Source organism: Microtus ochrogaster, linkage group LG5 (assembly GCF_000317375.1).
Source record: "Microtus ochrogaster isolate Prairie Vole_2 linkage group LG5, MicOch1.0, whole genome shotgun sequence".
Lineage (NCBI taxonomy): Eukaryota > Metazoa > Chordata > Mammalia > Rodentia > Cricetidae > Microtus > Microtus ochrogaster.
The window spans coordinates 20,584,363-20,597,092 of NC_022031.1; the positions used below are offsets into that span (position 1 = coordinate 20,584,363).

General features: G+C 35.7%; 1 protein-coding gene across 3 annotated transcripts in view; it reads right to left on the reverse strand.

Annotated features, from left to right (window-relative positions):
• Ythdf3 (YTH N6-methyladenosine RNA binding protein 3) overlaps positions 1-12,584 on the reverse strand; it is a 33,186-nt gene extending 20,602 nt beyond the window's left edge. The window contains exons 1-3 of one of the 3 annotated variants that reach the window (XM_013351879.2): positions 12,483-12,510; positions 9,328-9,473; positions 6,749-6,834 (exon numbers count right to left, since the gene is read on the reverse strand). In XM_013351879.2, coding sequence (XP_013207333.1) covers positions 6,749-6,834; positions 9,328-9,385 — 144 coding nt within the window. In that variant the 5' untranslated portion in view covers positions 9,386-9,473; positions 12,483-12,510. Of the gene's footprint in view, positions 1-6,748; positions 6,835-9,327; positions 11,271-12,482 lie in introns of those variants that run through there. The other 2 variants (XM_005361908.2, XM_026786633.1) reach the window with 2 other exon arrangements.
• Between the last annotated feature and the right edge of the window lie 146 nt (positions 12,585-12,730).

Here is a 12,730-nt window from a genome sequence, read left to right on the forward strand (position 1 = left end):
TGGTCTACAAGAGCTAGTTCCAGGACAGGCTCCAAAACCACAGAGAAACCCTGTCTCAAAAAACCAAAAAAATAAATAAATTAAAAAAAAAAAGTAGAACAGATATATACAAAGAATTCTCAATAGAGCAATCTCAAATGGTTGAGAAACACTTAAATGTCCAATATCCTTGGCCATCAGGGAAATGCAACTCAAAACTACTTTGAGAGTCCATCTCATACCTATTGGAATGGCTAAAATCACTAACGCAAATGACATCATATGCTAGAGAGGGTGGAGCAAGGCAAACACTCCTCCACTGTTGGTGGGAGCACAAACTTTCAGTCACCATGAAAATCAATAAGGCACCTCCTCAAAAAGTTGGCAAATGATTTACCTCAAGATTCATCATACCACTTTTGGGCATATACCCAAAGGACACTCTATCACACCACAAGGACACTGTTGCTCTATTCATAATAGCCAGAAGGTGGAGGGACCTAGATGTACTTCAAAAAAAGAATGTAGTACTTTTATACAAGGGAGAATTACTCAATTGTTAAAATGACATCATGCAATTTGCAAGCAAATGGATGGAACTAGAAAAATAAAATCACAGAGTGAGGTAACCCATTCAGTATTGACTTTATATAGACATTAGCCATTAAATAAGTGATAATCAAGCTACAATCCATAGATCCAGAGTGGGCCAGTATTGATGAAGGGTTCAGAGGAGACACATAGATCTCCCGATAGAGAGAAATAGGATGAACTTTATTGGTGAACTGGGAGGAAGGGGTGAGAGCTGAAATGGGAGGATCAGTTGGGGAGCAGAAGAGGAATGGAGCTGAGGGAGGGAATGTAGGGAGAGGCAACTAAATTTAAGGGGCATTTGAGGAGCAGCAAGGAAACCTAGGACAATGAAAACTTCCTAACATATGTAGTCAATTCTAATAAATTTTCCAAATAATGAAGAAGATAGAGTCCCAACTGGCCACTTCTCACCAAGTTTGTTTCATCTAACTTTGGCATAACAGTCACATGGAAATCCCCAAACAACCCAGGTTGCTGCCAAGATAATAAGCTGCTCTCCACAAACTGCCAACAAGACCCCACTGATGACAACACCCACATAACTCATTGAAGATGGAGAATTCGAGCTGGTGTCCACAAAGAACCTTTACCCCCATGTTCTAGTGTCTTTGGTATGGGAAGATACTCTCCAGGTTACCAAGAGAAACATAAAAACCAATCCAGCCAAAATTTTTACAATCTTCCTACCTAAAATATTTGCTAGGGCAATGTTGGCACAAAGCTTATGGGAGTAACCAACCAATATGTGATTTGACTTAAGGCCTATTTCATGAGCTGGAACCCATACTTGACACTGCTTAGGTGACCAAGAACCAGAGACTACACAGACCGACAGCTCAAAGACCTAAGATAAAACCAATTACTACTAGTCTAAGCATCAACACCAAAAAGATGACTCCTGTGGTATCTGCTACACTCATAGATGAGTCATTTACTCAGCCATCATCAGGGAGGCCTCCTCCTGCAGATATGGGAACAAATGCCCACAGTCAGACATAATCCAGAGAGACTGTACAACACCTAGCTCTAATTGGTATATTGCCATCAATTCTCTCCCCTCAGAGCTCAGGGAAAGAGCAAGAAGAAGAGTAAGTAGGGTAGGTAATAACTGAGGACAACAGGAGAACAAGGCTTTCTAAGTCAACTGAGCAAGGATCCTATCAACTCCAAAGACTGAAGAACCAAGCACAGGGCCTACATGGGCCATGGACATATGAATTATACCTTTCACTTTATTTTTACGGAACTCTTGAATGTGTGAATGAGTGAGTTCTTGATTCTTATGGCTTCTCTTAATGTATAAAGAAGCCAAAATGTGATAAATATAGTTAATAACTAGTTCATTCCAAAACTGATAGTGGTGGTGTTTCAAGTGTTCACAGCATAAAAATATTATTAAAACTATTTAGGGTATAGTTTAAATCCCTTGATATAATCATTCCATGTTGTATATCCATGAATCATAACTATATAACACTTGATTCATAAAAGAAAAAAAAAATCCTCAAAATGTCCCTGGAGGTCAAGACAAATTTAAACTCAAGAACTGAAAATGTTTAATGAAAGACAGTCTATATTTGGACACTGGTTTCAGTTCCATAGGTATACTTGGATTTTGCACATTTTATATAAATTTTACTTCTAAAAGAAAATAAGATATTTAATACTACTTATAAATGAGAATGCTGGTTCGGTGAAGAACTAATATACGTAAGGAGAATTATAAGTCTGTAATATTTTAAGATAAATAAAAAAATTTAAACAAGACATAAAATTAAATTTTAAAACAAGAGAAAGGGGTTAATCCTAAGAGCTGAGAGAGGTAGCTGTAAATGACTTTAAAAAATCCTAAGTGTCAGAGAATTAATAAAAATATTTATTAAAAAGAAAAACATTAAGAAATGGATATGCTGTCCGGGCAGTGGTAGTGCACACCTTTAATCTTAACACTCAGAAGCAGGAGTATCTCTGAGACCAGCCTAGTTTAGCAGAGTGAGTTCTGGGACAGCCGGGGGAACATGGTGAAACCCTGTCTCAGAAAACAAACACAAAAACAAAATAAAGAACCTGAAGTACTTCAGACTCCCAACTTCCAAGCCCAGAATGCTGGCATGCAAATATGATACTAATACATGTGGAAACTGATGGGCTCAGAGCCAAAGGCAATGTGGGCTACATACATCAAAGCCAATCTCAAACAAACACACACAAAAAGGCTCTCCTGATTTCAGAACCAATGGGTTAGTGATTTTTACAGTATCTATAATGATTTTATTTACTTTCTTCTATTGATCATTGCAAAAACTGAGATTTACTCCAAAAGCACTATTAAGGCAATAATCCCAGTACCTGGAAGACTAAGGTAAGAGTCTTAAGTTTGAAGCCAGCGAGGGCTACACAATAACACTATCAAAATACAATCATACGGATGTCATGAAAAGTGTTAAATATAATAAAATCTGTATTTCACCAACTGCAATTCTTCACTCTGCAATCCTACCAAATAGCCTTAACACATGCACTCACTTAATATCTGTGTCATGAATCCCTTGTCCCTGCCACATACCATCACACCAGTGACTAGGAACAGAAAGATGAAGAACTCATTCTTTGTACTGGAATGCTCCACAATACAGCAACAAAAATTGACCCTCCAACTTAACTAGAATTATACTCATGTATAAAAAATAAAACAAAACACATCAGCAAAGAGCTAACTCATAAATATAAAACTTCACGGTATAAGTTTGAAGGTTTACTTAAAAAAAAAAAAAACTAAGGTGCTTATTTTTGGTTTTTTGTTTTTAAGAAATCAAAAAAAAAAAAAACCCTATTTTCAGAAAACGGTTGTCTTATTTCCCAAGGATGGGCATTGCTGACAAAAGATGAGATAAAGCATGTAAGCCATTTTAAATGCACTCATATGACAAATATAGCTACTTCTGTGAAACTCTAGTAGTAGTGGTTTTATGTGTGCTTTATTTTTTGTTTTAACTTTTGTGAGGCAATGTTGCTATGCAGTGCAGGCTAAACTCAACCTCACTTAGGAAGTTCTAGGAGTACACCATCGCATCTGGAAGGTAATTTTTTTATTAGTATAGACAATCGCAGAATCAGACTTGGATTTTGGACTGTGGAGTAATACACCAGTAGAAAAATCACATCAATACCCAGTCATTGTTAAAATACAGGGCACACAATGCCAAAACAGAATAAAACTTAAACGTAATTATTTTCTCAAGCCTCCACTGGGAAAGCATAAGGACTGGTTTAGTGTCTTGGGATTCCACTTGGTTTGTGGTATGTACATACCCCTCTGCTAATAATGTGCTTACTATGCACACACTCCTCTCCAATCAGTGCAACCAGCAACCTCAGAGCTACACCCACAGAGGACATGTTTCTATTCTTCTAACAACAATCAAACTTGGAAAGTTTCTATTTAAAAGTATTCTCAATGCATTCTAGTCTGAAGATCAGAGAGATCCAGCCAGGGCTGATCTGGGTACATGAAGAGTAAAACAAAACTGTATCCTTTTAGGAATTATACTCTTAAATCTACTTATTCCTATGTATATGACAAAATTAGATGCATATGGAAAGGAATATGCACAATGGAAAAATTATTGTATGACCTAATCTATCAATCAAAACAGAGAACCAACCAAATTACACCCTTAGCAATCAGCCCATCCTTCCTTTAGACCTTATAAAGAGAGATCCCAGACAGCAACTTGAGGCCTTGACTATTTTCACTCATGTGCCTGGCTGCTCCCTTGCAGCATATGCTAAATTTTTCTACTGCTTTGCTTTAAATAAAATTTCCTTGCTACTTTTGCAAATCAGCATGGGTTTTAATTTCAATTCTGTAAATAAATGGCCAAGAATCTGGAAACATTAAACACCAACAGTTATCAACACTGACCACAGGTAGATAACATCAGTATTCCAACTTCTTTAAATAAATGTTATTTTCAATTTACATGGCATCCTCAACAAAAGGGCAACTGAAACATAAAACCTGGACTCAATCACCACATTATTGTGAAGATTGACAGGGAACCAATGGTCTGTTTCCTTCCTCCTTTAAAAAACACTATAAAATGGAAGAAGTATGGTGTCAGATGAGTAAGACCAACATTTTTAACACATTTTAACACTTAATCAGATTTAAGTGCAGAAAACAACTTAAATCACCAGAAGAAATTAAAACACCTTTCCCACCATATAATTCATCTTTGTTACTTATACTTTTTAAAATTACATGAAGGAATTAATTTTAAAAGCACAATGTGTAGAGCTGGAGAGTTGGCTCAGCAGTTCCTGCTTTTCTGGAGAAGCCAGAACTTAGGGTGGACAACTCACAACTTTTAACTCCCAGGTCCCAAGGATTTAACACCCTCTTATGGCCTCTCCAGGACCACACACACACATGCAACATATATTTGCACACATACACATAAAAATAAATCTTAAAAAGAACCTCATAATCTATCCATTTAACTTTAGCTAAATCAGGACTTCAAGGAACTAATTTATTAAATACCTGAACAACTTTATAGTTTGTCAATCATGCTTACTTGAGTTATTCCAGAAATAAACTTAGTTTCCATTAAACTAGCAATTCTCGAGTTACTTTTACAGTTCAGCTAAGAAATTCTGATTTAAAATCATATAACTTACCTTTAAGATCTTAGACAATTTTCCATTTTTTTCTATACAACAAACCTAGTTACCTAGTTCTGTATTGCTAATGCTTTTAAATGCACGCCTTGTTAGGGGTAATCATTTTTGGTACTGTGGAAAGACAAATGTTGACATCTTTTCTACCCCTTCCTGCCAAGCATTCACAAATTCTACCACTTGTTTCCATTCCTCCTGATTTATTTACCCCTCTCCAATACATACTAGGAATCTAAGACAGCACACAAAGGAGAGTAGATAAAGAAAAATGCCCAAAGGTAGATGAGGGTGACCAAAGCCATCACTTCTATAAGCTACAAATCAAGTCTATGCATTCCACAAAGCAGAAATCTTTTGTTCAAATTGTCTAACAAATCATTCCATGAGAACACTTAGTGCCTCTTACGCTTTTAAAGGAATCTAGGTTAAAGTTACAGAGCACATTTTTCATATATCTTTTTACAAGTGGAAGAAACGGTACTAGAAATTTCATTCCAGAATATTCTCATGAACTGGTAAAGGTTGAAATTTTGTTTTCAAAATTGGATTCTACCAGTGACACAAATTTGACAATAAACATGACAGCAAAAATTTTATCAAAATATAAAATACCTTTATTTTATTGCTTCTTAGCATTTAAATTATCCTTAATCAGAAGCTACTAGGGGCTAGGTATGTAGCTTAATTGGGGTACATGACTTAGCATGTACAATATCACAGATTCAAATCCCAGAATTTTGAGGGGGGGGTACTAATGATCTATATTTAATCTCCATGTTCGCAATGAAGTATTTATAAAGTCCTTAATTCTATTCTCTAATACTACCAAATTAAAAACTGCAGTAACTTAATGAAATTCAAATTTGAATATCTTAAAGAAAATATACTTAACTAAAGTTGTAAGACACAAACTAATCTATCCAGTGAAAGTTTCCAGCTAGTAAGTTTAATTTGCTTTAGTTAAAAATATGTGGCTGTAGCAGGCAATAGCAGAGCACTTCTTTAATCCCAGAACTTGGGAGGCAGAGACAGGTGGATTTCTGAGTTCAAGGCCAGCCTGGTAGACCAAGTGATGGACAGACAAGGCTATACAGAGAAATCCAGCCTTGAGAAGGGGGAGGGAGAGTAAGGGGGAGAAGAAAGGGGAAGGGAGGGGAGAGGAGCAGAGAGGAGGGAAGGAAAGAGAAGGGAAGGAGAAGAGGAAAGGAAAGGGGAAAAAAGGAAAAACATGGTTGCAATAGTAAAAGATTAAATCATGTTAATATTCAAAAATTCTAAGCATAATATATAAAAATAACACTCATCTTTAAATATTTTAGAACCCCATTCAGTTACTTATAATCCTAAACCTTCAAGTGTTTTTCACCACATGTAGGCAAATTTCACATTACATTAATCTTGTATTCAATTAGATGTCTAGTTGGGAAAAAAAAAAATCAGTAAAAACTAATAGAAGTTTAACTTCTTAAATCTGAATCTGCAGAAAACTTACCTGATTTGTCTGGCTACTTAAGTATGGCTCAAAATCATCATCATTTACAGCATCTTTTTGATGAATCGAACCATTTTGTACTGAAACTAAAAAACATATCTGTATTAGAAATGTTGTAAGCCTTATAAAATTTATAGCACAATATTAACATTTCAAACACTTTTCAAGCCAACTCTGGAAAAAAAATAGTACAGAATTTCTTGCTGTTTTGATTTAAGAACTCTCTTAAGGATAACCTTTAGAAATAATGTGTGCCAAAGAAAACCTAGAAATCCCATGATCTAAAACCCAACATTATATAAACCTTATCTATATACTCTCCTTGATCAAAATCTTAAAATATCCCAATTTCAAAATTATAGTAAGCAAAGCAAGACAGAAATGTTGGGAAGGCTCCCTAAAACTGTGTATGACTTTAAAATAACTTTAAGTAATGATGTAGATAATATATTTGAGTATGTGACCTAACTTTATAAAAGTCTGTTAATCTGTTAAAGGTAAGAATGTTTTTCTTACCAAAACTGGGCCTTCTTCCTATGTTACCCAGGCTAACCCTGAATTCTCAATCATCCTACTTCAGCTTGTGAAGCAATGGGAATACAGGCATATATACAATACCAGGCTGAGCCTTCAAGTAACTATTTATGACCTGAAGTTCCAGTAAAAAATTACTTAAATGTCTCCAAAGTGGTTAAAATTGATGATTATGAAAAATCTAGAAAGGCCTAGGTCTGATGCCACACACTGGTTTCCACAGCACTTGAAAAGTAGAAGCAAAAGGAGAGAAGGTAAAAACCAGTATGGACTACACAGACCGAGCTATGTAGCACGTCCCTCTCATTAAAAAGGAAAGGCCTTATGTTGTTTTGGTTTGGTTTTTGGCAGTACTGGGGGTGCCAACCCAGGCCTCGTGTACGTTACGTAAGCACTCTAGTTAAAATTCTCTAAGACTTTGATTCTCTAATAAATGTGTGTGCACATACCTTGATTCTCAAAGATTAACAACTCACTGGTGAAATTAGCATGCACTGAAGTTTTGTGTTCAAATCTAAACACCAATAAAGAAGACTTTCACATGAAAGTAAAACTACAATTAAGACACCAAAGATGATGATGATGATTACTCATGAAACACATGAGAAAACAAACCAGAATGTCACACTAGTTCAAAACTACTTCATACACTGTAAAAAAGACATATTTTGTAGTCAAGAAAAAAATTCATTTGGACACTGTCCCAGTAGTGCCTGAGTATAGCATATAAAACCACCTCCTGGATTTCAATTTCAGGTCTACTACCGAGGAGGCAAGTGGTCTCCAGTCGTGATTTGAGCTCATTAACCTAATAATAACTCAGGTTATTCAGTGCTTATTTCATTTTATCTTCGTATGAGATGACCATATTTAATAATCTTTATTAATACTAAATGCTGCAATACCCCAAATAAAACTAAAAATTATTCTGAACCAGAAAAACAGACAAAGGTTACTGGGAAAGTGTCTGATACAGTAGCAGTATTTGTTATTGAACATGAAATAAAAAAGAAAAGGCAATTTGTGAGGGATGTCAATCTCTTAGAATTACTGCTCAAAACTACAATGTCACCAAGTATGACCAACTAATGTGGAGTTAAGTTTACCAGAATATCAACTCTAATTTTGTCCTAAGTGTACATTACCTAAAATGTAACATTAGTGAGCAGTGGCTTATGAGCAAAGATCTATTAAATCCCTTCATTCTTCATCCAATAATGTTCAGAGATAGCTCAAAAGCAAAACTACTCTAAGCATGAAGGATTCAGAGCTGACCTCTATGGCCCAAAGATCAAATGGATCCTGACTCCACTTATAAGATTCAACAGTGTTTCATAATGACTTCACCAGAGTCAGGTTTGGCTAAATGGGCTCCAGAATTAAAATATGTAACTGTTACTACTAACAAAATAAAACGGAGGGTGTCATATGAGGGCTGAGGTTCTTCCCATTGGTTTGACTATTCCTTTATCAACAATAGTGATGCACAGTCTTTTATTTCTTTTTTTTTTTTTTTTTTTTTGGTTTTTCGAGGCAGGGTTTCTCTGTGGTTATTTTGGAGCCTGTCCTGGAACTAGCTCTTGTAGACCAGGCTGGTCTCGAACTCACAGAGATCCACCTGCCTCTGCCTCCCGAGTGCTGGGATTAAAGGCGTGCGCCACCACCGCCCGGCTCAGTCTTTTATTTCTTGAAGGACAAAAAAATAAGTTTCTGACTAGAATAGACTATTAAACTAGTATGAATATCAGCCTGTATTAAAAACAATTTCTATCTCTTGTATCCATTAGTTCTTGGTTATCTAGTCCTTACTGCTAACATAATCAAAAAAGTATCCATTTAAAGGCTCCTAATAAGATACTAACTAGCCCTTTAATTTCAGAAGCATACTTTCTTAAAGCAACTGTTTCATAAGATTTTAGTTGTTGATCATTACTTAAGGACAATCTAATGCCTTGGAGACTGAAAGTCACTGAACATTAATGAAATCTAAGCCACTTCTATATTGTGTAAAAGTTCTTCAGGGGAAAAAAGAACAGATGACTTACATGATTCTTCGCCTGTTTCCTCTGCCCTATGAAGCAAAGTCAAATCAAGATAGAACATGGGCCTTAGAAGCCAGGTGATTCTCTGCTCTGGTCCTGACTACATCAAGTTAGGAAAGTCAACAGATGTGTGCATCATGTTTTCCCACCTACAAAAACAGCGACAATACCATATACCCTCTATCTCCTTACAGGAATGTTGTGAGGATTAGTAAAAGTATGAAGCCAAAATAATGATAGTATGGTGTTTTGAAATCATTTATTAGGGGGGGACAGAGAGAAGATACAACATAATATTGCTAAAATACACTAATTTTCTGAAACATTCAAACAACCAATTTCAACCTAATTCTTTTAAACTGCAGTTGTATAAAATGATGTACGTGTCCCTCCTACAGAAGGAATGAGGAGGAAAAAGAACCAATTTCCACGTGTTGCTTATTTATATAAACTTAAGGAACAAAAGAAAGGAAGGAGGAAGGCCTAAGAGGACATCTGGACACACAAATGAAGACACAGCAAGCAAAAGTTCTTGTTAATAAAGAAAATTATGAACCAACAAATAATTATCCTTACATTTTAACTATCTTTTGGTATTATCTTGCCAAGTATAACAAGCAGGTCTGACATTTTACACAGGAAAAAAATTTAGTTAAAAAAAAGGAATATGTAAAAATAAACCAAAAATTAGGAATTACATTTCAGAAGCATTTTGTCTTTCCAAATAGACTGACAGAACTCCTTTTCATTCTTTTAGTCCAATAAGCCTTAAGGACATGCTTAAGAACACTTTGCAGAAAAAGACACTAAAGCCAGGTGTTAGGCTAATGTCAGCTAAAGGTAATAAAAGAAGTAGCATCTCGAAAGTCATATTAAGTCAACTGGTTTAAAATCTTAACTGATACCAATTTCTTAGGAACATAAGGTTCTTAAACTCTGAAATTCAAAAATTATTAACCACATCTTTACAGTTGTAAAGCAAGAAAAACAGTTACAGTTTCTGCTTAATAATAGTAGACAGACTTACTATAGGATAATTTCACTAACTTAAAAATAAGTCAGCTAAGACAGACGTTTTTCTCAAACACACAAAAGCTCCTAACTGCCATTTGTTATTAGTCCTGACCTGGCTTGTAATGTATTTGTAAACTTATAATGGTTTCTATCATTTTATAATGGTTCCAACTTACATGACTTTAAGCATACCAATACTTTTGGACCAGTAGCTTTTCTTCTCTTCCTCAAAAGAGGATAAAAATAATCCAACTATCAGATAGCATCTAGAGCAATAAGCTGTTGTGATTACAGTATCTTAACAACAGGATTTACAGTCACTCTTTTTTGTTTATAGAAGAGAATTTAAAAAAAAAGTGCAATGTGCTCAACAAACTTGGTAAATCAGTAGCTATATGTGGTATTGAAACCCAGGACTGTAAGAAATCCCAGCCTTCATCCTAGAATAAAACTATAAACTGAACAAAAAGAGTAAAAGAAAAATAGGGAGAATAAAGAACAAGAACTATCCAAAAACCATAATGTGTATGTGTAGCTACATATCAAATCAGAAGTGACACTATCAATTAAAAATTTTCATATAAAAATGCAGTCACCAGGTGATGCAGCCTGTGGCTGGCTTCTGTCTTTGAGACAATTTATAAGTAAGTATCTGGTGTGTAACAACAGAGGTCACTAGGCCACACCAAAGTGAAGTGATTCCTGAGTAAACCAAACTCGTGGTAATCCAGGACAAGCTTACAATACCCAATCTATAAGGTGGTCTACATTTCTTATCCAAAAAGAATTTCACAGAAGTCACTTACCTTAAAATGCGTAACACAAAACACTTAGCACTTCAAATAGCCTTGCATAGTTCTAGGATAAAACAGTTTACACTAGGCAATAATGACCACAGATTACACAGATGGTCAGATTAGCCAAAAAAGAAAAAGAAATTCCTTTTAAATTTACAAATGTTTCAGAACTATTTGTAAATTAACCTCTAATTCTGAAGTTTATAATTATAACTAAAATTCCATAAGTTAATTCCTAAATGTTTATGTGCTGAAAGAAAACATTAACTAAAATAAAGCAGTAAGTTTGTTACCTACACACTTCAATGGGTCTGGTATATACAAATTTTTATATAAAATGCAGCATGACATGAAGGAAATTATTCTGTGAAGAGCATAATTATTTTCTAATTAACCAGCACTGCCACATAAAAACCCAGGAAAAAAATTAAAAGCATCAACAGAAACATGAAAGTTACACCTAAAGGGCTATTGCAGATCTTTATTCTCTAAGCAGTACTTGGTTACTAGGGGGAAAAAAAACAGGAAGTATAACTGTATTTAGTGTCATTTCCGGTACTGCAAAACGTTATAACTATATAGTTCATTGGAATGTTCTTTAATTGGCACCACCCCAAGAAAGGAGTTATTGTCCTAAACTAGTATCACATGACTTATGTCATAATGTTTCAATCAGCTGACTACTGAGTTCCACGGGCATAAATACAAACTACATTTATGTTTTAAATGCCTTACTTTTAATGGTAGTTTTTAAACAGTAAGTCATATAATGCTAGCAGTAACTACACAAATAATTTCCTTCTCAGGTTTTTGTAAGATACCAGATTGAGACACACCTTGCAGTCAGGGCTATATACAATGAGATACTTGCTGTTAGGAGTTCTGTACTGCTGTTGCCTCTTTGCAAGCAACTTTTATGGATCAGTGATTAACCGTACGATTTTCATTCATGTGACACAGAACGCCATCTGAACTGCAAGTATAAATATTATCCAGACATTTTAAACAGAATGTCCACTTCAAGAACGTACTTAACTAGACACAAATGTAGAAAATCGTGACCTAAGTTATATAACAAAGATAAAATAGAAAACTAAAGAAATATCTTACGTTTACTGAAATACAAGCAAGACAGCTGTTTATTCTTGCAGAACTTCGGTTTCTACAAACGCAGCTTCAAACCCAGGAACTACCTAAATGTTAGCTGGCTTAGCTGCGATGGATGTTTTTCTAACCTTTACATTTAAGAAGAAAAGCAAAAACAAGAAAGAAGCCGCTGGCGGTTTAAAAATAACATCAGGGCAACATCTGAGAGAGAGAAAAATAAAATAAAATAACCAAACTCACCTTTATTTCCTTGCCCTTTAGGTCTCTGGAGCAAGACGAAAGATGTGGTAAAGGGAGAGGGAGGGAGGAGAGGAAAGAAAAGTGTGTTAATCAGAGACATTATCGGAGACAAGTTATTCAGAACAATCCGCGTAGGAGTGAACCCCGCCAGCTCCTCCGCAACCACTCCGCCCGTCGGCCTCCCGCCGCCCCTCCGCAGCGCCGCCAGCCGCTAGCTCGGGGGCCCCGGCGCAGCCGCCGGGACATCC